This window comes from Nerophis lumbriciformis, linkage group LG03 (genome assembly GCF_033978685.3).
Source record: "Nerophis lumbriciformis linkage group LG03, RoL_Nlum_v2.1, whole genome shotgun sequence".
NCBI classification, from domain to species: Eukaryota; Metazoa; Chordata; class Actinopteri; order Syngnathiformes; family Syngnathidae; genus Nerophis; species Nerophis lumbriciformis.
The window spans coordinates 362,501-388,293 of NC_084550.2; the positions used below are offsets into that span (position 1 = coordinate 362,501).

At 41.3% G+C, this 25,793-nt stretch overlaps 1 protein-coding gene across 2 annotated transcripts in view; it reads left to right on the forward strand.

Annotated features, from left to right (window-relative positions):
* antxr2a (ANTXR cell adhesion molecule 2a) overlaps positions 1-25,793 on the forward strand; it is a 116,552-nt gene that overhangs the window by 61,682 nt on the left and 29,077 nt on the right. For both annotated transcript variants that reach the window (XM_061931187.2, XM_072912383.1), the window contains 2 exons: positions 7,770-7,940; positions 8,004-8,084. In XM_061931187.2, coding sequence (XP_061787171.2) covers positions 7,770-7,940; positions 8,004-8,084 — 252 coding nt within the window. The remainder of the gene's footprint in view (positions 1-7,769; positions 7,941-8,003; positions 8,085-25,793) is intronic.

Genomic DNA, 25,793 nt, shown 5'->3' on the forward strand with positions numbered 1-25,793 from the left:
AAAAGGCTATCGATGCTGTCATCTAGCAAAGCTGAATTTGACCAAGCAACCCCCCCCGTACCAAAAAGCCCTTGATGAAAGCGGATACAATTTCACCCTCACCTATGAACCCACGCCAGGAAACCAACCAAAAAAGAACAGAAAACGAAACAACATCATCTGGTACAACCCCCCATACAGCAAAAACGTCTCAACTAACATTGGACACAAATTCCTCACTCTGATTGACAAACACTTTCCCAAAAGCAACAGCCTAAGAAAAGTATTCAACAAGAAGAACATTAAATTGAGCTACAGCTGTATGAACAATATACGACAAATCATCTCAAACCACAACAAAACAATTGCAAATGAGCCGTCGGCCCCCGGACAGAGCGACCCCAAAACCAACAAAGGCTGTAACTGCCGCAAGAAACCTGATTGCCCTCTCAACGGGGGGTGCTTACAAACATCAGTTGTCTACCAATCTAAGGTAACACGCAAGGACATTAACACATCCGACACATATGTAGGATTAACCGAGGGAGAATTCAAAACCAGATGGAACAATCACAAGGCTTCTTTCAGGAACAAAAACCTGCGAAATACCACAGAACTCAGCAAACACATTTGGGACCTCAAAGACAATAATGTTGAATATTCAATAACATGGCAAATTCTTGCATCCAGCACACCTTACAATAGTGGTAATAAAAGATGCAACCTATGCTTGAAAGAGAAACTGTTTATTATTTACCGTCCAGACCTGTCATCCCTCAACAAGCGCAGCGAAATTGTATCAGCATGCCGCCACAGACGGAAACACCTCCTAGGTAACACATGAGCCAATCACCACGCCCCTAGGCCAGCCTGTACCCACCCACTCTGTGCCCTATATAAACCATGGTATGTGAATGCTCCCATTAAAATCTCCTGATGATTGAGGGAACCCCCTCATGAAACAGGCCTGTAGAGATGAAGTAGTCTTGTGATTTTTTTTCCCACACATACATATATATATATATATATAAAAACCTAAAAATCATGAATTTTGATACTTGCCGCCATCTTGCAAGTATGCTAACTGTTCCTGTTATAACAGGCTAATGTCATGTTTAACCTTATAAATCATAGATTTTGACACATCCTGACTTGTGCCTTGAACCGGAAGGCCCGTAGCGTTTTTACTCGTACAGATTCTTCATTCATCATCCAAGCAGCGATTGTAAGTTTTACAATATAACTAAAACAATTCTTACTCACTAAACCGTCCCATGCGTGATGTCTGTAGGAGTGTCGTTAGCATCAGCTAAATATGCTAATACGTTTAAGAGTGTCTGTGTTAGTTTTACTAACTTACAACGGCATTTTTTTTGTATAGTTTCACTTTCACAAATTCCTCAGTAAATTCACCAAAAGGTCAGCGTGGAGTTATTGAGTCTGTTTAGCTGATTGGAGAGCTAGCTTGCGCAGCTAGTGGCTCCATGACCATGACTTCTGTTTTGTTTGATCCCCCGTTTTACTGCCCTGTTACAGACACCAATTAAGGTATGTAAATAAAAATGTACAAAATCTGGTATATATCTGCGGTTTTTAGTTGTGGAAAATACCACATATTGTATATACACATAGCGGTGTATAGAAGGTGTGGTGTAGTGGTACATGTGTTTTGTCTATAAGCCTGGACGTCACTCTGCTTGTTACCCCAACGCGGAATCAAGTGTTTTTGAAGAAGACGGAAGTGATTTCCAGAACGTCTTTGGAGTTCAGGACCAAGTATTGTTTTATGTTGTTTATGTTTATGTTAGGGCAAGGAAACACATTCCAATGGTTTGTCTGCTCTAGTTGTCCATTCTGGCTCTCATCATTCGCCTTGCAAAGTGGAAAGCTTCTCCGAGATGTTATCCAATTAGTGGTTGTTCAGATCACAGCAAAGTGCTGTGCGTGATGTCGATGGATCTTCCAAGTTGTAGTGACAAGGCGTGGGGGGAGGAGTCATGTGTGGGCCTGAAGCAGGCCAGGAGAAAAGTGCCGATGTTGGCCTTTTCCCCGGCGCCAGAAGTTAGCCGAGTTCCTCGTCTCCGCGTTGACGAGCCTGACGTGACAGGCTGTCTTTGGTGGTCGGGTCCCGGCCGCGTCATGACATGGCCGCCGCCATCAAAAATTGAAGCTGACGTGCCTTGTCATCTCCTCCTCTGAGGGAGGGATTTCCCTGCTCGTCTTCCTCTCTTCTCCTTGATTGTTGCTGTCACCTGATCCCAGACAAGGTGTGTCCACGTCCACCTGTCGCCACATTCCACACCTCCAACACGGGGAATCTTTTATTCATGAGGAGATGGCTCCCCTTTGATGTTGTGTACATGAACCTACTACAGTCTCATCAGTGGAAGTGCTCTCCTGCTGCACATGTGACAGTCATCATCGTATATAAGTCACACTCACTACATTTTACAAGGGGGAAAATAGTCTTCACATATAAGCCGCACTCACTAAATGCTAAAAGGGGAAAAAATGTTTCCATATACAAGATGCACCCAATAAATGAATACCAGCAAACTGTATATAAGCCGCACACACTACAACCCCCGCCCGAAAACAACGTTTCCAGATATAACCCGCACCCAAAGAATTTTAAAAGGGCTAATTATTTTCCTGAATATAAGACGCACCCACAAAATAAAAAATATTTCTTTATATAAGCCGCACCCAATCAATCTTAAAATAAATGTGTTTTGTTCCCATATATAATCTGTACCCAATACCTTTGAAAAGAAAACCTATTCCTCATGTATAAACCACACTCGCTACATTTAAGAAGGGAAACAATATTTTCATATATAAGCCGCACCCACTAAATTTTAAGAGGAAAAATGTTTTTCATATAAACGGAGCCCCTAAAGCAGGGGTCGGCAACCTTTATCAGTCAACGAGCCATTTTGACCAGTTTCACAAATTATAGAAAACTATGGGAGCCGCAAAAAATGTATGAAATTTTAAATGAAATAACACTGCATATGATGAGTTGTTGTTTTTTTTGCTTTGAATGGCGCTTGTCAGCGTCATGCGTGCCGTGTTGGTACAGTATAAACAGCGTGCCTGATCAGCCTCACGTAGTATATGACTTATGCTTGCTCACGTAGGTGACAGCAACGCATACTTGGTCAACAACCACACAGGTTACACTGACGGAGGCGGTCTAAAAAATTTTTGAACACTCTTACTAATAATGCGCCACACTGTGAATCCACACCAAACAAGAATGACAAACACATTTCGGGAGAACATCTGCACCTTAACACAACATAAACACAACAGGACAAATACCCAGAATCCCATGCAGCCCTAACTCTTCCGGGATACATTATACACCCCCGCTACCGGTTGATGTGTGAGGGAGCAGGGTTGGGGTGGGGGCGGGGTTTGGTGGTAGCAGGGGTGTATAATGTAGCCCGGAAGAGTCAGGGCTGCATGGGATTCTGGGTGTTTGTTCTGTTGTGTTTATGTTGTGTTAAGGTGCAGATGGTCTCCCAAAATGTGTTTGTCATTCTTATTTGGTTTTGGTTCAAAGTGTGGCGCATTATTAGTAAGAGTGTTAAAGTTGTTTTGTATGGTCACCGTCAGTGTAACCTGTGTGGCTGTTGACCAAGTATGCCTTGCTGTCACCTACGAGTGGAAGCAGAAGATGTATATTGTATAACAAGTGTATAACGCTGTTAATATAAATTGTAGAAGGCGCCAAATGTTGCACCATCATGGTACGCCCTTAGTATAGCTGTAAGGGTGAAAATCGGTGAATATTAATCCCGGGGAGTTTTCTGCGAGAGAAACTGATATCCGGAAGTCTCACGGGAAAATCGGGGGGTTCAGCAAGTAAGCTGCTGAGCCGCATCAGAGTGATCAAAGAGCCGCATGCGGCTCCGGAGCCGCGGGTTGCCGACCCCTGCCCTAAAGGGACATGGGGAAATTTTTTATTTTTATTAAAAAAAAAAATTTATTTTTATTTTTTTTAGACATGTATCTCGTGCACATGAGAAACTTTTTATAAATTTTTCAAAAAATTTTAAAAATAATTTTATAAAAAGAAACTATCGCGTGCGCACGAGATAGTTTCTTTTTATAAAATTATTTTTTAAATTATTTTTTTTAAATTTATAAAAAGTTTCTCATGTGCACGAGATAAATGTCTAAAAAAATAAAAAAAGATTCCCCCATGTCCCTTTAGGGGCTCCGTACATATACGTATAAGCCGCACCCACTAAAACTAAAAAAACTAACTTTTCCATATATAAGCTGCACTCAATACATTTGAAAAGAAAACATTATTTTCCAAATATTAGCCGCACTGGACTATAAGTTGCAGATAAATACTTGTTGTGAAATGACTTATTTACACAGTAATGTTTATTTACATACCTTAATTGTTTCCAAATGAAGCAATGTAGTACAGGTAAAAGCCAGTAAATTAGAATATTTTGAAAAACTTGATTTATTTCAGTAATTGCATTCAAAAGGTGTAACTTGTACATTATATTTATTCATTGCACACAGACTGATGCATTCAAATGTTTATTTCATTTAATTTTGATGATTTGAAGTGGCAACAAATGAAAATCCAAAATTCCGTGTGTCACAAAATTAGAATATTACTTAAGGCTAATACAAAAAAGGGAGTTTTAGAAATGTTGGCCAACTGAAAAGTATGAAAATGAAAAATATGAGCATGTACAATACTCAATACTTGGTTGGAGCTCCTTTTGCCTCAATTACTGCGTTAATGCGGCGTGGCATGGAGTCGATGAGTTTCTGGCACTGCTCAGGTGTTATGAGAGCCCAGGTTGCTCTGATAGTGGCCTTCAACTCTTCTGCGTTTTTGGGTCTGGCATTCTGCATCTTCCTTTTCACAATACCCCACAGATTTTCTATGGGGCTAAGGTCAGGGGAGTTGGCGGGCCAATTTAGAACAGAAATACCATGGCCCGTAAACCAGGCACGGGTAGATTTTGCGCTGTGTGCAGGCGCCAAGTCCTGTTGGAACTTGAAATCTCCATCTCCATAGAGCAGGTCAGCAGCAGGAAGCATGAAGTGCTCTAAAACTTGCTGGTAGACGGCTGCGTTGACCCTGGATCTCAGGAAACAGAGTGGACCGACACCAGCAGATGACATGGCACCCCAAACCATCACTGATGGTGGAAACTTTACACTAGACTTCAGGCAACGTGGATCCTGTGCCTCTCCTGTCTTCCTCCAGACTCTGGGACCTCGATTTCCAAAGGAAATGCAAAATTTGCATGGTTGGGTGATGGTTTGGGGTGCCATGTCATCTGCTGGTGTCGGTCCACTCTGTTTCCTGAGATCCAGGGTCAACGCAGCCGTCTACCAGCAAGTTTTAGAGCACTTCATGCTTCCTGCTGCTGACCTGCTCTATGGAGATGGAGATTTCAAGTTCCAACAGGACTTGGCGCCTGCACACAGCGCAAAATCTACCCGTGCCTGGTTTACGGACTATGGTATTTCTGTTCTAAATTGGCCCGCCAACTCCCCTGACCTTAGCCCCATAGAAAATCTGTGGGGTATTGTGAAAAGGAAGATGCAGAATGCCAGACCCAAAAACGCAGAAGAGTTGAAGGCCACTATCAGAGCAACCTGGGCTCTCATAACACCTGAGCAGTGCCAGAAACTCATCGACTCCATGCCACGCCGCATTAACGCAGTAATTGAGGCAAAAGGAGCTCCAACCAAGTATTGAGTATTGTACATGCTCATATTTTCATTTTCATACTTTTCAGTTGGCCAACATTTCTAAAACTCCCTTTTTTGTATTAGCCTTAAGTAATATTCTAATTTTGTGACACACGGAATTTTGGATTTTCATTTGTTGCCACTTCAAATCATCAAAATGAAATGAAATAAACATTTGAATGCATCAGTCTGTGTGCAATGAATAAATATAATGTACAAGTTACACCTTTTGAATGCAATTACTGAAATAAATCAAGTTTTGCAAAATATTCTAATTTACTGGCTTTTACCTGTATATGTTAGTTTACAAAATAACAAGTTTCCCCTACCCCCATTTAGTGGAAGATTAACATATTTTCCAGACTATGAAGCATACCAGTATAAAAGCCACACCCACTCAATTTTACAAGAAAAACATTATTTTCCATATATTAGCCACAGCGGACTATAAGTGGCAGATATATACTTGTTCTGGAATGACTTATTTACACAGAAATATTTTGTAAATGTTTATTTAAATACCTTAATTGTTTCCAAACAGTGTCTGTAACACGGCAGTAAAACGGCTGATCAAACAAAACAGAAGTCGTGGTCATGGAGCCACTAGCTGCGCAAGCTAGCTCTCCAATCAGCTAAACAGACTCAATAACTCCACGCTGACCTTTTGGTGAATTTACTGAGGGATTTGTGAAAGTGAAACAATACAAAAAGAATGTTATTGTAAGTTAATAATACTCACACAGACACTCGTAAACGTGTTAGCATATTTGCTAATGTTAAAAAGGCTAGCTTGATTACATTACGATAGCAGGTAGAAATATGCATGACAACACTCCTACAGACGTCACACATGGGACGCTTTAGTAAGTAAGAATAGTTTTAGTTATATTGTAAAACTTACAAACGTTGTTGGAGTGATGAATGAAGAATCCATACGAGTAGAAACGCTATGGACGGCTAGTAGATGGAACGAGACTTGTACTTCCTGTTCAAAGCTCTAAATGGAAGGAATTATTTATTAACTCGTCCAAAAGATGGTGCAATAGCACAAACAATAACACACCTTTTACTGTGGGGTTTGTTGTTTTTTTAAAACTGATTGCATTATGGCCATCAGCGAAGAAAAATCCATAAATTAGCCGCACGGTTTTATAAGCCGCAGGTTTTAAAGCGTAGGAAAAAAGTGTCGGCTTAAATGGTCGGGGGAGGGGACGTGTAAGGCAATAGCATTTGCAGTGTGGAGGTCTCACCTGGCGGTACTATGGTTGCCTGAGGTGTGGAGGTCTCACCTGGCGGTACTATGGTTGCCTGAGGTCTGGAGGTCTCACCTGGCGGTACTATGGTTGCCTGAGGTGTGGAGGTCTCACCTGGGGGTACCATGGTTGCCTGAGGTGTGGAGGTCTCACCTGGGGGTACCATGGTTGCCTGAGGTGTGGAGGTCTCACCTGGCAGTACTATGGTTGTCTGAGGTCTGGAGGTCTCACCTGGCGGTACTATGTTTGCCTGAGGTGTGGAGGTCTCACCTGGGGGTACAATGGTTGTCTGAGGTGTGGAGGTCTCACCTGGGGGTACCATGGTTGTCTGAGGTGTGGAGGTCTCACCTGGGGGTACAATGGTTGTCTGAGGTGTGGAGGTCTCACCTGGCGGTACTATGGTTGCCTGAGGTGTGGAGGTCTCACCTGGCGGTACTATGTTTGCCTGAGGTGTGGAGGTCTCACCTGGGGGTACAATGGTTGTCTGAGGTGTGGAGGTCTCACCTGGCGGTACTATGGTTGCCTGAGGTGTGGAGGTCTCACCTGGGGGTACTATGGTTGTCTGAGGTGTGGAGGTCTCACCTGGGGGTACTATGGTTGTCTGAGGTGTGGAGGTCTCACCTGGGGGTACTATGGTTACCTGAGGTGTGGAGGTCTCACCTGGTGGTACTATGGTTGCCTGAGGTGTGGAGGTCTCACCTGGGGGTACTATGGTTGCCTGAGGTGTGGAGGTCTCACCTGGCGGTACTATGGTTGCCTGAGGTGTGGAGGTCTCACCTGGGGGTACTATGATTGCAGGTGCGCTGGGGAGAGAAAGGCTCCACAGAGGAAGGGGCCCGCCTGGAGAAAGCCAAGAACGCGGTCATCTCCATCCCGGAGGACGTGGAGGAGCCCATGGTGAAGAGGCCGACCTCCAAGCCCGCCAACAACTACCACCCACGTGAGGACAAGTGGTACACGCCCATCAAGGTGAGTCAACACCTAAGTACTCTTCTCTTCTTCTACAAGATCCTGAATGTTCTCCTCCTTCAGGGGCGTCTTGATGCTGTGTGGGCGCTGCTGCGACGCCAATACGACCGAGTGTCCCTCATGCGGCCCACCTCTGCTGACCAGGTAGGTGGGACAAACTGTAGACTTGCAATGGAGGGCTGGGAGCTCCGTAGTCCATCACACCACCTGGGATGTATGTGTGTAGTAGTACTCCATAACCCATAGGTGTGTTTGTCCACCTGCCTTCACTCACATATGAAGTTGAAGTGCCATCCTATGGAATTGTCCAAAATGTTTTGCTATCCTGGAGCATTCAAAGTTCCTTTCACTGGAACTAACTCCGCATCATAATTCCTCCTCCACCAAATGTCTCACTGGGCACAGTGCAGTCAAAAATGTAGCGTTCTCCTGGCAACCTCGGAACCCGGACTGGTCCATCAGATTGCCAGATGGAAAAGTGTGACTCATCAGTCCAGAGAATCTGCTCTAGAGTCCAGTGGTGATGTCCTTTACACCACTGCATCCCACGCTTTGCATTGGACTTGGTGATGTATGGCTTAGATGCAGCTGCTCGGCCATGGAAACCCCATTCCATGAAGCTCTCTGCGTACTGTACGTGGGCTAATTGGAAGGTGACATGAAGTTTGGAGCTGTGTAGCAAGTGACTGTGCAGGAAGTCTTTGCACTATGCTGACCTCTCTGTCACTTTACCTGGCCTACCACTTCCTGGCTGAGTTGCTGTTGTTCCCAAACTCTTCACTTTTATTATAATAGAGTTGACTTTGAATATTTAGGAGGGAGGAAATTTCACCACAGGATGTGTCGCACAGGTGGCATCCTATGACAGTTCCACGCTGGAAATCACTGAAAGCGGCCCATTCTTTCACAAATGTTTGTAGAAACAGTCTCCATGCCTAAGTGCTTGATTTGATACACCTGTGATTAGTGATTAGGACACCTCATTCTCATCATTTGGATGGCTGGCCAAATACGTTTGGCAATATAGTGTGTATGTTTAATAGTTAGTGGACCATGGTCACTGTAGAAGGACATTACTTTCATGATGTTAATGACATTACGTCTCTTCTGATGGCAGCGGGTCAACGAAAAGGAAAGTGCGGTGAAATTAGACGCAGAAAACTAAACAACAATGTTTCCAGTTCAGCTCAAACTTAGCGACTTTCACGAAGGATGAAAAAAGAAGTTGAACTTTAACGACGTGAGAGTGATAGTGGTCTCATTATTGACACTGACTACTCACACAGAGATGAAAATACACAATCCTTTCCTTTTTTTTTTTATTCAGTTTTCATGTGTTTACTCATAAAGTGCATGAAGTCGTGTTTTAGCTGAACAAAAGCCAGCCAGAGGGCCTGACTCCATGTTGTGTAGCGTGACACACACACACACACACACACACACACACACACACACACACACACATCTAACACCAGCACTCAAACCTCACGCCCACACTCGGCTCAGCGCTGCTATGTCCAGATGTTGTTGGCGCCTTCAGCCATGAATCAACAACACAGTTATTTTATTCTCAGCAAACTTCAGTGTGAGGCTGTGTGTAACATTGTGTGTGTGTGTGTGTGTGTGTGTGTGTGTGTGTGTGTGTGTGTGTGTGTGTGTGTGTGTGTGTGTGTGTGTGTGTGTGTGTGTGTGTGTGTGTGTGTGTACATATATTAGGCTTGTACTAGTTAAGTACTGTGATACTAATGCATGATATTTGGTACTATACCACCTCTAAAAAGTAGAAGATAGCAACTTGTTATTGTTACATTTCACTTCATTTAGTGGACTTTTTTTTTAGTTGAATACTATTTAAAAAATGAGCTTTGTGCTGAAATGTGGCCACATTGTGGACGGGCTTAAGAGCAAAGCTCATACTTAGTAGCTAGTTAGTGAGTAGAATGAATATATTTGTGAGTTCCACGGAGCATAAGCCTATTATTTATTTTGCAACGTCCTGAGCAGATGACAGAAGTACGGCGACAGCTTGGCCGCTGATGGAACACGGGACATATTTTGTGGGAGAGAACAGAAGTGTCGCATGAGAAGTGTTGCTGGATTATGGTCTTAGTTTGAATGTAAACATGGCCGCTAACATACAGCTCCCTTTAACGTGCGCCTGTTGATCAGCCAACAACCATCTGCCTCACAAACACCTCCCACCCGTCTGATCCAACACCTGATCTTTTGCCCACTTCCTTACCTTCGACAGCAAAGAACTGCAATCTACTTGTGGCTGCACCAAATACTCACTTTGAACTCAAATATCAGCCACATGCTAATTAGTTGCACTTCTGAATCGCCATTCCTTTTTCTTATCATTACAAATTTATATATATATATATATATATATATATATATATATATATATATATATATATATATATGTATGTGTGGGAAAAAAAATCACAAGACTACTTCATCTCTACAGGCCTGTTTCATGAGGGGTTCCCTCAATCATCAGGGAAAAAAAAAATAAAAAAATAAAAAATCTACTGATGATTGAGGGAACCCCTCATGAAACAGGCCTGTAGAGATGAAATAGTCTTGTGATTTCTTTTCCCACACATACATATATTGCGCTCTACTACGGTATCGAGCACTATTTTTTGGATAACCTTATTAAGACATATATATATATATATATATATATATAGGTGGTGTAAGAGAGCAGCTTGTAGATAAGGTGGTGTAAGAGAGCAGCTTGTAGATAAGGTGGTGTAAGAGAGCAGCTTGTAGATAAGGTGGTGTAAGAGAGCAGCTTGTAGATAAGGTGGTGTAAGAGAGCAGCTTGTAGATAAGGTGGTGTAAGAGAGCAGCTTGTAGATAAGGTGGTGTAAGAGAGCAGCTTGTAGATAAGGCGGTGTAAGAGAGCAGCTTGTAGATAAGGTGGTGTAAGAGAGCAGCTTGTAGATAAGGTGGTGTAAGAGAGCAGCTTGTAGATAAGGTGGTGTAAGAGAGCAGCTTGTAGATAAGGTGGTGTAAGAGAGCAGCTTGTAGATAAGGTGGTGTAAGAGAGCAGCTTGTAGATAAGGTGGTGTAAGAGAGCAGCTTGTAGATAAGGTGGTGTAAGTCCCCTGGTGAGGAAGAAATGGAAGTCCAAGTGGAAGCAGAAGAATGTTGTGTCTCATCACGCCTCCTCACCTCCTTCCTGCACACCATCTTTGGACCTACCACTCTCTTTCACTGAGGGGTGGAGGACAGATACAAGACCATCCATCCATCCATCCACCCTGTGTTTGTGTCCAGTGTATAGTACATGAAATGTAGTGTGTGTAGTACATGAGATGTAGTGTGTGTAGTACATGAGATGTAGTACATGAGATGTAGTACATGAGATGTAGTGTGTGTAGTAGATGAGATGTAGTACATGAGATGTAGTGTGTGTAGTAGATGAGATGTAGTGTGTGTAGTAGATGAGATGTAGTGTGTGTAGTACATGAGATGTAGTGTGTGTAGTAGATGAGATGTAGTGTGTGTAGTATGTGAGATGTAGTGTGTGTAGTACATGAGATGTAGTGTGTGTAGTACATGAGATGTAGTGTGTGTAGTACATGAGATGTAGTGTGTGTAGTACATGAGATGTAGTGTGTGTAGTACATGAGATGTAGTACATGAGATGTAGTGTGTGTAGTACATGAGATGTAGTATGTGTAGTACATGAGATGTAGTACATGAGATGTAGTGTGTGTAGTACATGAGATGTAGTGTGTGTAGTACATGAGATGTAGTGTGTGTAGTACATGAGATGTAGTGTGTGTAGTACATGAGATGTAGTACATGAGATGTAGTGTGTGTAGTACATGAGATGTAGAGTGTGTAGTACATGAGATGTAGTGTGTGTAGTACATGAGATGTAGTGTGTGTAGTACATGAGATGTAGTAGATGAGATGTAGTGTGTGTAGTACATGAGATGTAGTACATGAGATGTAGTGTGTGTAGTACATGAGATGTAGTGTGTGTAGTACATGAGATGTAGTACATGAGATGTAGTATGTGTAGTACATGAGATGTAGTACATGAGATGTAGTGTGTGTAGTACATGAGATGTAGTACATGAGATGTAGTATTGTAGTACATGAGATGTAGTGTGTGTAGTACATGAGATGTAGTGTGTGTAGTACATGAGATGTAGTGTGTGTAGTACATGAGATGTAGTGTGTGTAGTACATGAGATGTAGTAGATGAGATGTAGTGTGTGTAGTAGATGATATGTAGTACATGAGATGTAGTGTGTGTAGTAGATGAGATGTAGTGTGTGTAGTACATGAGATGTAGTGTGTGTAGTACATGATATGTAGTACATGAGATGTAGTGTGTGTAGTAGATGAGATGTAGTGTGTGTAGTACATGAGATGTAGTGTGTGTAGTACATGAGATGTAGTACATGAGATGTAGTGTGTGTAGTACATGAGATGTAGTGTGTGTAGTACATGAGATGTAGTGTGTGTAGTACATGAGATGTAGTGTGTGTAGTACATGAGATGTAGTGTGTGTAGTACATGAGATGTAGTACATGAGATGTAGTGTGTGTAGTAGATGATATGTAGTACATGAGATGTAGTGTGTGTAGTACATGAGATGTAGTGTGTGTAGTACATGAGATGTAGTGTGTGTAGTACATGATATGTAGTACATGAGATGTAGTGTGTGTAGTAGATGAGATGTAGTGTGTGTAGTACATGAGATGTAGTGTGTGTAGTACATGAGATGTAGTACATGAGATGTAGTGTGTGTAGTACATGAGATGTAGTACATGAGATGTAGTGTGTGTAGTACATGAGATGTAGTGTGTGTAGTACATGAGATGTAGTGTGTGTAGTACATGAGATGTAGTGTGTGAAGTACATGAGATGTAGTGTGTGTAGTACATGAGATGTAGTGTGTGTAGTACATGAGATGTAGTGTGTGTAGTACATGAGATGTAGTGTGTGTAGTACATGAGATGTAGTGTGTGTAGTACATGAGATGTAGTACATGAGATGTAGTGTGTGTAGTACATGAGATGTAGTGTGTGTAGTACATGAGGTGTAGTGTGTGTAGTACATGAGATGTAGTGTGTGTAGTGCATGAGATGTAGTACATGAGATGTAGTGTGTGTAGTAGATGAGATGTAGTGTGTGAAGTACATGAGATGTAGTGTGTGTAGTACATGAGATGTAGTGTGTGTAGTACATGAGATGTAGTGTGTGTAGTACATGAGATGTAGTGTGTGTAGTGTGTGTAGTGTGTGTAGTGTGTGACATGAGTGCATCACATGATTATTAGTGCCCGGGGCCAGTGAGCACCACAGCTGTGTCCCCCCCACTCTACCTTTGGTGTGGGGCCCCTGGGGGGGGCTCTCACCTGAACAAACACTTCCTGTCTCGCTGCTGCTCCTCTTGGACGTGCTGGGGGGGGACGACTGAATGAACACATGAACACATGAACACATGTCACTCACAAGCTGCTTGCTTACAGTCCTTGCTCAAACATTCATCACTCTGGAGGCCCCCCCCCAGCATGAAGAGTCCAAGTCCTCAGAGAGATTTAATGAGAGTCGCTTCAAAAACTCATTTGACCGCCCGTTTGATTCCTGTGTGTTGTTAGCATTCCACATGTCATTGCAGTTTGTTGTTTACCACATTCTAGTAGGGGTGTGACTCTGTGGGCACCTGACCATTCCATTTATATCTCTGCTGACCATTCCATTTATATCTCATTCTTGTGATGATCATTCCATTTATATCTCATTCTTGTGATGACCATTCCATTTATATCTCATTCTTGTGATGACCATTCCATTTGTATCTCATTCTTGTGATGACCATTCCATTTATATCTCATTCTTGTGATGACCATTCCATTTATATCTCATTCTTGTGATGACCATTCCATTTATATCTCATGCTTGTGATGACCATTCCATTTATATCTCATTCTTGTGATGACCATTCCATTTATATCTCATTCTTGTGCTGAGCAGTTTTCACCATTAGGCTCCGCCCACAATATGCTAATGTGGCGCGACACACCAACCAGTTGTTGCGCTGCTTTCACAATAAAAGCCTGCTAATGGGAAGTAAAGAGTGAAGTGAAAAGCAGCGTCTAGATCAAAGAGCGTGAGATTGTCTAATTAACAACTAATTGCGAGTGTAATGAAGCGGCGGCTGGGAAACACAGGCGGGACCACAAAGGTTTGCAGTTCTCTCCCTCTGTGGCAAATCTTAAATAATGCTAACTTTGTTATCTGATGGTCCCGCTTCAGGCGCACGCAGGATTCTCACAGGAATGTGGCAAAAACTACAGAAGGTACCAATGTGTGTTTCACAGGGATTTGATGTGGACTTACAAATTCCTGGAATGAAGACACAATGTTGACAAAATAGACATCAATGACCATATTTACCACACTACTTTTACCCCACGCTTTGGACCCTGCAGCTTATAAAACGGTGCAGCTTCTTTCGTCCTGAGTGGACGCCGTGGCTCGGTTGGTGGAGGGGCCATGCCAGCAACTTCAGGGTTCCTGGTTTGATCCCCAACATCCTAGTCACGTCAGGTCGTGTCACATTCACCCTTGCTCCTGATGGTTAGAGCCTTGCATGGCAGCTATCAGTGTGTGGATGTGGAAATAGTGTCAAAGCGCTTTGAGTACCTTGCAGGTAGAAAAGCGACACAAGTATAACCCATTTACCATTTGACATTCTTCACCCGTAATGCAAATAGATTAAAAAAAGACATTGAAAAGGTGTGTTATTATAGTGTGTGCTATAGCGCCACCTTTTGGACAAGTTCGCTCACTGCAGGTGCTGCATTGCCCTTCTGTTTAGTCTGAGCTGTCAAACCGGAAGTACAAGTGCTGTTCCGTCATCGAGCCGTCCGTAAGCGTTTCTACTCGTATTGATTCACTCCAACAACGTTTGTAAGTTTTACAATATAACTAAAACAATTCTTACTTACTAAAATGTCCGTAGGAGTGTTTTCATGCATATTTGTACGTGCTACATTGTAATGTTACAAAGCTAGTGTCATTAGCATTAGCTAATATGCTAGTGTCTGTGTTAGTATTATTAACTTACAATAACATTCTTTTTGTATTGTTTCACTTTCACAAATTCCTCAGTAAATTCACCAAAACATCAGCGTGGAGTTATTGAGTCTGTTTAGCTGATTGGAGAGCTAGCTTGCGCAGCTAGTGGCTCCATGACCATGACTTCTGTTTTGTTTGATCTTCCGTTTTACTGCCCCGTTACAGACACTGTTTGGAATCAATTAAGGTATGTAAATAAACATTTACAGAATATCTCTGTGTAAATAACTCATTTGACAACGTATATATCTGCCACTTATAGTCCGCTGCGGCTAATGTATGGAAAATAATGTTTTTCTTGTAAAATTTAGTGGGTGTGGCTTTTATACTGGTATGCTTCATAGTCTGGAAAATATGGTAATCTTCCACTAAATGGGGGTAGGGGAAACTTGTTATTTTGTAAACTAACAGATACTACATTGCTTCATTTGGAAACAATTAAGGTATGTAAATAAATATTACTGTGTAAATAAGTCATTTCACAACAAGTATTTATCTGCAACTTATAGTCCAGTGCGGCTAATTTCATGTAAAAAAACCAAATCTTAAATTTAGTGGGTGTGGCTTATTTCCTGGTGCGCTCTATTGTCCGGAAAATACAGAATTTTTTTTTTTTTTTATCGATACCCAACTCAAATCAGCGTTAGTGGTCCCAACAAGTCCATAACGTAACTACACCTTTCAGTCCATAATGTAACTACACCTTTCAGTCCATAACGTAACTACACCTTTCAGTCCATAACGTATCTACACCTTTCAGACCATAACGTAACTACACCTTAGAGTCCATAACGTAACTACACCTTTCAGTCCATAACGTAACTACACCTTTCAGTCCATAACGTAACTACACTTTTCAGTCCATAACGTAACTACACCTTTCAGTCCATAATGTAACTACACCTTTCAGTCCATAACGTAACTACACCTTTCAGTCCATAACGTAACTACACCTTTCAGTTCATAACGTAACTACACATAACGTAACTACACCTTCAGTCAGTAATGTGGCTTGACCCAGAGGGGGCGGGGCCACTCATTAGTCCTATCAGTGGACATCCTCGTTAGCTGGAACAAGTAGCCTACTGACAGCCCCCCCCCCCCCTCCTTCTCCCCCCCGCCCACACGCAGGAGAAGTGACAGCTTTAACGATGGCGAGCGGCGAGCGTTTACGAGCGGCGCTCTCTTAACCAGATTACTTGTTTTTGCATGAACCCGGGAAAGTAGGGCAGATGTCTGTATGACTGGTTGTAAATGTGATAATGACCCCCCCCCCCCCGGCTGGTAACAGGATTACCCTGGGGGAGGGGCTTTCTTCAGGCAGGAAGCTTGTTGTGATTGGACGGCCAAGATGAAGATGATTGTGGAATTATATTTCCACAGGCTTTGAAAGTTGTTTTTGTCAAGGGCATTGATGCTCCTTTCTTGTTGTTTGTTTGAACATTTTCACTTCATTTGAATAGTGCCCAAACAACGTGTTACCGTGGTAACAAGCAGGGTGTCAATCTCTGTCCACTGAACCATTCCATTCAGGACCCAATCTGGATTCAAATTGATGTCATTTGCTATAACAATGAATGAATGAATGAATGAATGAATGGCAATGTGTCATTTGCTATAACAATGAATGAATGAATGAATCCAATGTGTCATTGATATAGCAATGAATAAATGAATGAATGGCTATGTGTCATTTGCTATAACAATGAATGAATGAATGGCAATGTGTCATTTGAAATAACAATGAATGAATGAATCCAATGTGTAATTTGCTATAACAATGAATGAATGAATGAATGGCAATATGCCATTTGCTATAACAATGAATGAATGAATGGCAATGTGTCATTTGCTATAACAATGAATGAATGAATGAATGGCAATGTGTCATTTGCTATAACAATGAATGAATGAATGGTGATGTGTCATTTGCTATAACAATGAATGAATGAATGAATGGCAATGTGTCATTTGCTATAACATATAATGAATGAATGAATGGCAATGTGTCATTTGCTATAACAATGAATGAATGAATGAATGGCAATGTGTCATTTGCTATAACAATGAATGAATGAATGAATGAATGGCAATGTGTCATTTGCTATAACAATGAATGAATGAATGAATGGCAATGTGTCATTTGATATAACAATGAATAAATGAATCCTATGTGTCATTTGCTATAACAATGAATGAATGAATGATTGGCAATGTGTCATTTGCTATAACAATGAATGAATGAATGAATGGCAATGTGTCATTTGCTATAACAATGAATGAATGAATGAATGGCAATGTGTCATTTGCTATAACAATGAATGAATGAATGAATGGCAATGTGTCATTTGCTATAACAATGAATGAATGAATGAATGGCAATGTGTCATTTGCTATAACAATGAATGAATGAATGAATGGCAATGTGTCATTTGCTATAACAATGAATGAATGAATGAATGGCAATGTGTCATTTGCTATAACAATGAATGAATGAATGAATGGCAATGTGTCATTTGCTATAAGAATGAATGAATGAAATAGATGATAAAAGCATGCAGATGGTCTCAAAACATCTTTAAAAAAATGACTTACCTCATTTTGAAAATCAATTTTCAAAATTGTTAAATAATTTCAGATCAGGGTGAATAAAGATCGTGATGTGGTTCCAAGTTGAGTCGTGTTTACTTGACAACAGGACAAGTTGAGTCGTGTTTACTTGACAACAGGACAAGTTGAGTCGTGTCTACTTGACAACAGGACAAGTTGAGTCGTGTCTACTTGACAACAGGACAAGTTGAGTCGTGTCTACTTGACAACAGGACAAGTTGAGTCGTGTTTACTTGACAACAGGACAAGTTGAGTCGTGTCTACTTGACAACAGGACAAGTTGAGTCGTGTCTACTTGACAACAGGACAAGTTGAGTCGTGTCTACTTGACAACAGGACAAGTTGAGTCGTGTTTACTTGACAACAGGACAAGTTGAGTCGTGTCTACTTGACAACAGGACAAGTTGAGTCGTGTCTACTTGACAACAGGACAAGTTGAGTCGTGTCTACTTGACAACAGGACAAGTTGAGTCGTGTCTACTTGACAACAGGACAAGTTGAGTCGTGTCTACTTGACAACAGGACAAGTTGAGTCGTGTCTACTTGACAACAGGACAAGTTGAGTCGTGTCCACTTGACAACAGGACAAGTTGAGTCGTGTCTACTTGACAACAGGACAAGTTGAGTCGTGTCTACTTGACAACAGGACAAGTTGAGTCGTGTCTACTTGACAACAGGACAAGTTGAGTCGTGTCTACTTGACAACAGGACAAGTTGAGTCGTGTCTACTTGACAACAGGACAAGTTGAGTCGTGTCCACTTGACAACAGGACAAGTTGAGTCGTGTCTACTTGACAACAGGACAAGTTGAGTCGTGTCTACTTGACAACAGGACAAGTTGAGTCGTGTCTACTTGACAACAGGACAAGTTGAGTCGTGTCTACTTGACAACAGGACAAGTTGAGTCGTGTCTACTTGACAACAGGACAAGTTGAGTCGTGTTTACTTGACAACAGGACAAGTTGAGTCGTGTCTACTTGACAACAGGATTGGAAGAATCAGAATATTTTCCAACAAAACAAAGCGAGTATTTATTTGAGATGAGTGCAGATTTAATGTCATTTATGTCTTTGGGATTACTTCTTCTTTGGGATTACTTCTTCTTTTAATGTCATTTATGTCTTTGGGATTACTTCTTCTTTGGGATTACTTCTTCTTTTCCTACAAATCTCATCAAATCTCATTCAACTTGCAGGAGGCAGAAAAATATGTTTTCTGCTTCTGCTTATTATTATTATTATTCTCGTTGTTGTTGTCAGACCAGAGCTCACAAGGCCAGACTAGACCAGACCAGGCCAGACTAGACCAGACCAGGCCAGACTAGACCAGACCAGACTAGACTAGACCAGACCAGAGCAGACCTGACTAGACTAGACTAGACCAGACCAGAAGGGACCCCCCCTGGTCCTTCCTCTCCATAGCTGATGTTGTGGCTGGTACCTGCATGCACCCGGACAAAGGGTGGTGGGCAGTGGGGGGCGTGGGGGGGGGGGGGGGGGGGGGGGGGGGGGTGTATGGGGGGATGAGGGGACCTGATCCGATGTGACCTGATGTTGTGGCTTCTTTCCCCCCAGAACCCCTCAGACCCTCAGACCACTCCTCACTTTTGCTCCTTTTCTTCAGCGCCTATTACTATCAAAGGTCTTGGCTTTAATTAAATGACATCATTGTTAATGTCAGCTGGTCTGGCAGGCTGGGGGGGGGGGGATATATTTAGTAAACATGAACAGTGGCCCTAATGTGCAGTGAAGGGCCCTCACTAGGCTCCTCCCCCTTTTAATGTGCAGTGAAGGACCCTCACTTGGCTCCTCCCCCTTTTAGCTCCACCCACATCCTTCACTCCAGGGAGGAGAATGGAAGCTGAACACAAACTATAGACTTACCTAAACTATAGACATACCCAAACTATAGACATACCCAAACTATAGACATACCCAAACTATAGACTTACCCAAACTATAGACTTACCCAAACTATAGACATACCCAAACTATAGACTTACCCAAACTATAGACTTACCCAAACTATAGACTTACCCAAACTATAGACATACCTAAACTATAGACATACCCAAACTATAGACATACCCAAACTATAGACTTACCCAAACTATAGACATACCCAAACTATAGACATACCCAAACTATAGACTTACCCAAACTATAGACTTACCCAAACTATAGACTTACCCAAACTATAGACATACCCAAACTATGGACATACCCAAACTATAGACATACCCAAACTATGGACTTACCCAAACTATAGACTTACCCAAACTATAGACTTACCAAAACTATAGACATACCCAAACTATAGACATCCCCAAACTATAGACATACCCAAACTATAGACATACCCAAACTATAGACTTACCCAAACTATAGACATACCCAAACTATAGACTTACCCAAACTATAGACTTACCCAAACTATAGACATACCCAAACTATGGACATACCCAAACTATAGACATACCCAAACTATGGACTTACCCAAACTATAGACTTACCCAAACTATAGACTTACCCAAACTATAGACATACCCAAACTATAGACATACCCAGACTATAGACATACCCAAACTATAGACTTACCCAAACTATAGACATACCCAAACTATAGACATACCCAAACTATGGACTTACCCAAACTATAGACATACCCAAACTATAGACATACCCAAACTGTGGACTTACCCAAACTATAGACTTACCCAAACTATAGACTTACCAAAACTATAAACATACCCAAACTATGGACTTACCCAAACTATACACATACCCAAACTATAGACTTACCTAAACTATAGACATACCCAAACTATAGACTTACCCAAACTATAGACATACCCAAACTATAGACTTACCCAAACTGCCCACTGCTCCCCTCACCTCCCAGGGGGTGATCAAGGGTGATGGGTCAAATGCAGAGAATAATTTCACCACACCTAGTGTGTGTGTGACAATCATTGGTACTTTAACTTTAACTTTATAGACATACCCAAACTATAGACATATCCAAACTGAAAGTTCACCCGCTGTGTGTGTGCAGCAAGCAGGGTCAATGTTTTGATGGCAGGTGTGCGCCATGTGGACATAGGGGTGTGGCGCCATGTGGACATAGGGGTGTGGCGCCATATGGACATAGGGGTGTGGCACCGTGTGGACATAGGGATGTGGCACCATGTGGACATAGGGGTGTGACACCATGTGGACATAGGGGTGTGGCGCCATATGGACATAGGGGTGTGGCGCCATGCGGACATAGGGGTGTGGCACCATGCAGACATAGGTGTGTGGCGCTGTGTGGACATAGGGGTGTGGCGCCATGCGGACATAGGGGTGTGGCACCTTCCATGAAATGCTCAGTCATTCACAAACAAGGACGGGGCGAGGGTCACCACTTTGTCAACAAATGCCTGAGCAAATTGTTTAAGAACAACATTTCTCAACAAGGAATTTAGGGATTTCACCATCTACGCTCCGTAATATCATCAAAAGGTTGAGAGAATGTGGAGAAATCACTGCATGTAAGCCATGATATTACACACCTTGGATCCCTCAGGCGGTACTGCATCAAAAAGCCATGACAGTGTGTAAAGGATATCACCACATGGGCTCAGGAACACTTCAGAAAACCACTGTCAGTAACTACAGTTGGTCGCTACATCTGTAAGTGCAAGTTAAAACTCTACTATGCAAAGCCACAGCCATTTATCAACAACACCCGGAAACGCTTCGCTGGGCCCAAGCTCATCTAAAATGGACTGATGCAAAGTGGAAAAGTGTCCTGTGGTCTGACGAGTCCACATTTCAATCTGTTTTTGGAAACTGGAGCAAAGAGGAAAAGAAGCATGGGGACTGTTCTAGGGTGAAAGTGTAAAAGGCAGCATGTGTGATGGTATGGGGGTGTATTAATGGCCAAGACATGGGTAACTTACACATCTGTGAAGGCGCCATTAATGCTGAAAGGTACATACAGCTTTTGGAGCAACATATATTGTTATCATGGACGCCCCTGCTTATTTCAGCAAGACGATGCCATTGAAAATGTGTGAAGGCTAAAATATGAGAAGGGAGACTGTTGAACAACTTAAGCTGCACATCAAGCAAGAATGGGAAAGAATTCCACTTCAAAAATGTGTCTCCTCAGTTTACTGAGTGTTGTTAAAAGGAAAGGCCATGTAACACACTGGTGAAAATGCCTTTTTTGCAACGTGTTGCTGCCATTCCATTCTAACTTCATGATTATGTATAAAAAAGAAGAAAGTGAGAACATGAAATATGTTGTCTTTGCAGTCTATTGAAGTTGAAGAGGATTAGTTGACAATGTTGTAAATGAATGTGGTGTCATCAAGTGGATGACATCAATCTTCATGTTGGGGGTCAAAGGTCGTGGACAACAACACTACGTGGCTCGCTGGTCGCCATGGTTGCGGCGGCGAGCAGATGTGATCTCAGCAGTTGATGAATGAATGAATGCATAATGGATGATGCAGGGAAGATGTGAGAAGAGTTGGCAAAAGGAGAGTTAAAAGCTCCTTGGAGTGTTTCCAGATGTGATTCTTCTTCTAGAAGCTTCATGACCGTGTCATCCTTTACAATTCATACCCTAATTACCCATCATGCACTTTTAATTAACACTCGTCCTGCTCTGATGCCCGTCGTCATGACGACACCTCCGCTGTCTCCTCTCTACATCGCCGTCCAAATAATGCTGACTATTCACTTTACTTTGCTCACCAGTGGCCATGCACACTCTATGTTGCACACTCTATGCTGCACACTCTATGCTGCACACTCTATGCTGCACACTCTATGTTGCACACTCCATGCACACTCTATGCACACTCTATGCTGCACACTCTATGCACACTCTATGCTGCACACTCCATTCACACAAGATGATAGCAGGTAGAAGTAAGCATGAAAAGCCTCCCCCAGACATCACACATGGGACTGTTTAGTGAGTAAGAATAGTTGTAGTTATATTGTAAACTTACCAAGTTTAGTGAGTAAGAATAGTTGTAGTTATATTGTAAACTTACCAAGTTTAGTGAGTAAGAATAGTTGTAGTTATATTGTAAACTTACCAAGTTTAGTGAGTAAGAATAGTTGTAGTTATATTGTAAAACTTACAAAGTGATGAATGGAGAATCCATGGGAGTAAAAACGCTATGGAGGGCTAGAAGAGGGGAAGGGCACTTGTACCTCCGGTTGTAAGGACTAAAGAGAAAAATCATCTACAAATATTACACTGCAAGAGTCATCTACAAATATTACACTGGAAGAGTCATACAAATATTACACTGCAAGAGTCATACAAATATTACACTGCTAGAGTCATCTACAAATATTACACTGCAAGAGTCATAAAAATATTACACTGCAAGAGTCATCTACAAATATTACACTGCAAGAGTCATCTACAAATATTACACTGCAAGAGTCATAAAAATATTACACTGCAAGAGTCATCTACAAATATTACACTGCAAGAGTCATCTACAAATATTACATTGCAAGAGTCATCTACAAATATTACACTGCAAGAGTCATAAAAATATTACACTGCAAGAGTCATCTACAAATATTACACTGCAAGAGTCATACAAATATTACACTGCAAGAGTCTTCTACAAATATTACACTGCAAGAGTCATACAAATATTACACTGCAAGAGTCATCTACAAATATTACACTGCAAGAGTCATACAAATATTACACTGCAAGAGTCATACAAATATTACACTGCAAGAATCATCTACAAATATTACACTGCAAGAGTCATCTACATATATTACACTGCAAGAGTCATACAAATATTACACTGCAAGAGTCATACAAATATTACACTGCAAGAGTCATACAAATATTACACTGCAAGCGTCATCTACAAATATTACACTGCAAGAGTCATACAAATATTACACTGCAAGAGTCATCTACAAATATTACACTGCAAGAGTCATCTACAAATATTACTGTTGTGATCCGCTGCCCGGATCATATTTTTTATTTACGTTTTCAAGATACTTGTGTTTTTGGTTAGTTTTGGACTCCTTTAGTACCTGTTTTGTACACCTGAGTTTGTTGCCATGGCTGCTTATTATTTTCACCTGCCGCGTTTGTTCCCGACACGCACCTGTTTGTCATCACTGACATTATTATTTAAGTCTGTCCTCCCTGTCATTCGTTCTGGCTTCGTAGTTTGTTTTCATGCAACAGTTGACGACTTTGGTTCTGGCTCGGTACCTGTTAGCTTCCACGCTTATCTTTGTTAGTTTTTACCTTCTAGCTCCCATGCTAGCTCTTTTAGTTTTTGCCTTATGTGCTATGAGCACCCTTTTCTTTGTTCCAGTATAATTTATTCCGGTAAATAAATCATTTATTTTACCTTCACGCTGTGTCCGAAGTCCGTTGCATCCTGAGAGAACGAACCCCGCATCACAATGCGCCCCGGTCGTCACAATTACACTGCAAGAGTCATCATACAAATATTACACTGCAAGAGTCATCTACAAATATTACACTGCAAGAGACATACAAATATTACACTGCAAGAGTCATACAAATATTACACTGCAAGAGTCATACAAATATTACACTGCAAGAGTCATCTACAAATATTACACTGCAAGAGTCATCTACAAATATTACACTGCAAGAGTCATACAAATATTACACTGCAAGAGTCATACAAATATTACACTGCAAGAGTCATACAAATATTACACTGCAAGAGTCATACAAATATTACACTGCAAGAGTCATCTACAAATATTACACTGCAAGAGTCATACAAATATTACACTGCAAGAGTCATACAAATATTACACTGCAAGAGTCATACAAATATTACACTGCAAGAATCATCTACAAATATTACACTGCAAGAGTCATACAAATATTACACTGCAAGAGTCATCTACAAATATTACACTGCAAGAGTCATACAAATATTACACTGCAAGAGTCATACAAATATTACACTGCAAGAGTCATCTACAAATATTACACTGCAAGAGTCATTCAAATATTACACTGCAAGAATCATCTACAAATATTACACTGCAAGAGTCATACAAATATTACACTGCAAGAGTCATCTACAAATATTGCACTGCAAGAGTCATCTACAAATATTACACTGCAAGAGTCATACAAATATTACACTGCAAGAGTCATCTACAAATATTACACTGCAAGAGTCATACAAATATTACACTGCAAGAGTCATCTACAAATATTACACTGCAAGAGTCATCTACAAATATTACACTGCAAGAGTCATCTACAAATATTACACTGCAAGAGTCATCTACAAATATTACACTGCAAGAGTCATACAAATATTACACTGCAAGAGTCATCTACAAATATTACACTGCAAGAGTCATACAAATATTACACTGCAAGAGTCATACAAATATTACACTGCAAGAGTCATCTACAAATATTACACTGCAAGAGTCATTCAAATATTACACTGCAAGAATCATCTACAAATATTACACTGCAAGAGTCATACAAATATTACACTGCAAGAGTCATCTACAAATATTGCACTGCAAGAGTCATCTACAAATATTACACTGCAAGAGTCATACAAATATTACACTGCAAGAGTCATCTACAAATATTACACTGCAAGAGTCATACAAATATTACACTGCAAGAGTCATCTACAAATATTACACTGCAAGAGTCATCTACAAATATTACACTGCAAGAGTCATCTACAAATATTACACTGCAAGAGTCATCTACAAATATTACACTGCAAGAGTCATCTACAAATATTACACTGCAAGAGTCATACAAATATTACACTGCAAGAGTCATACAAATATTACACTGCAAGAGTCATACAAATATTACACTGCAAGAGTCATCTACAAATATTACATTGCAAGAGTCATACAAATATTACACTGCAAGAGTCTTACAAATATTACACTGCAAGAGTCATCTACAAATATTACACTGCAAGAGTCAAAGAAATATTACACTGCAAGAGTCATCTACAAATATTACACTGCAAGAGTCATCTACAAATATTACACTGCAAGAGTCATACAAATATTACACTGCAAGAGTCATACAAATATTACACTGCAAGAGTCAT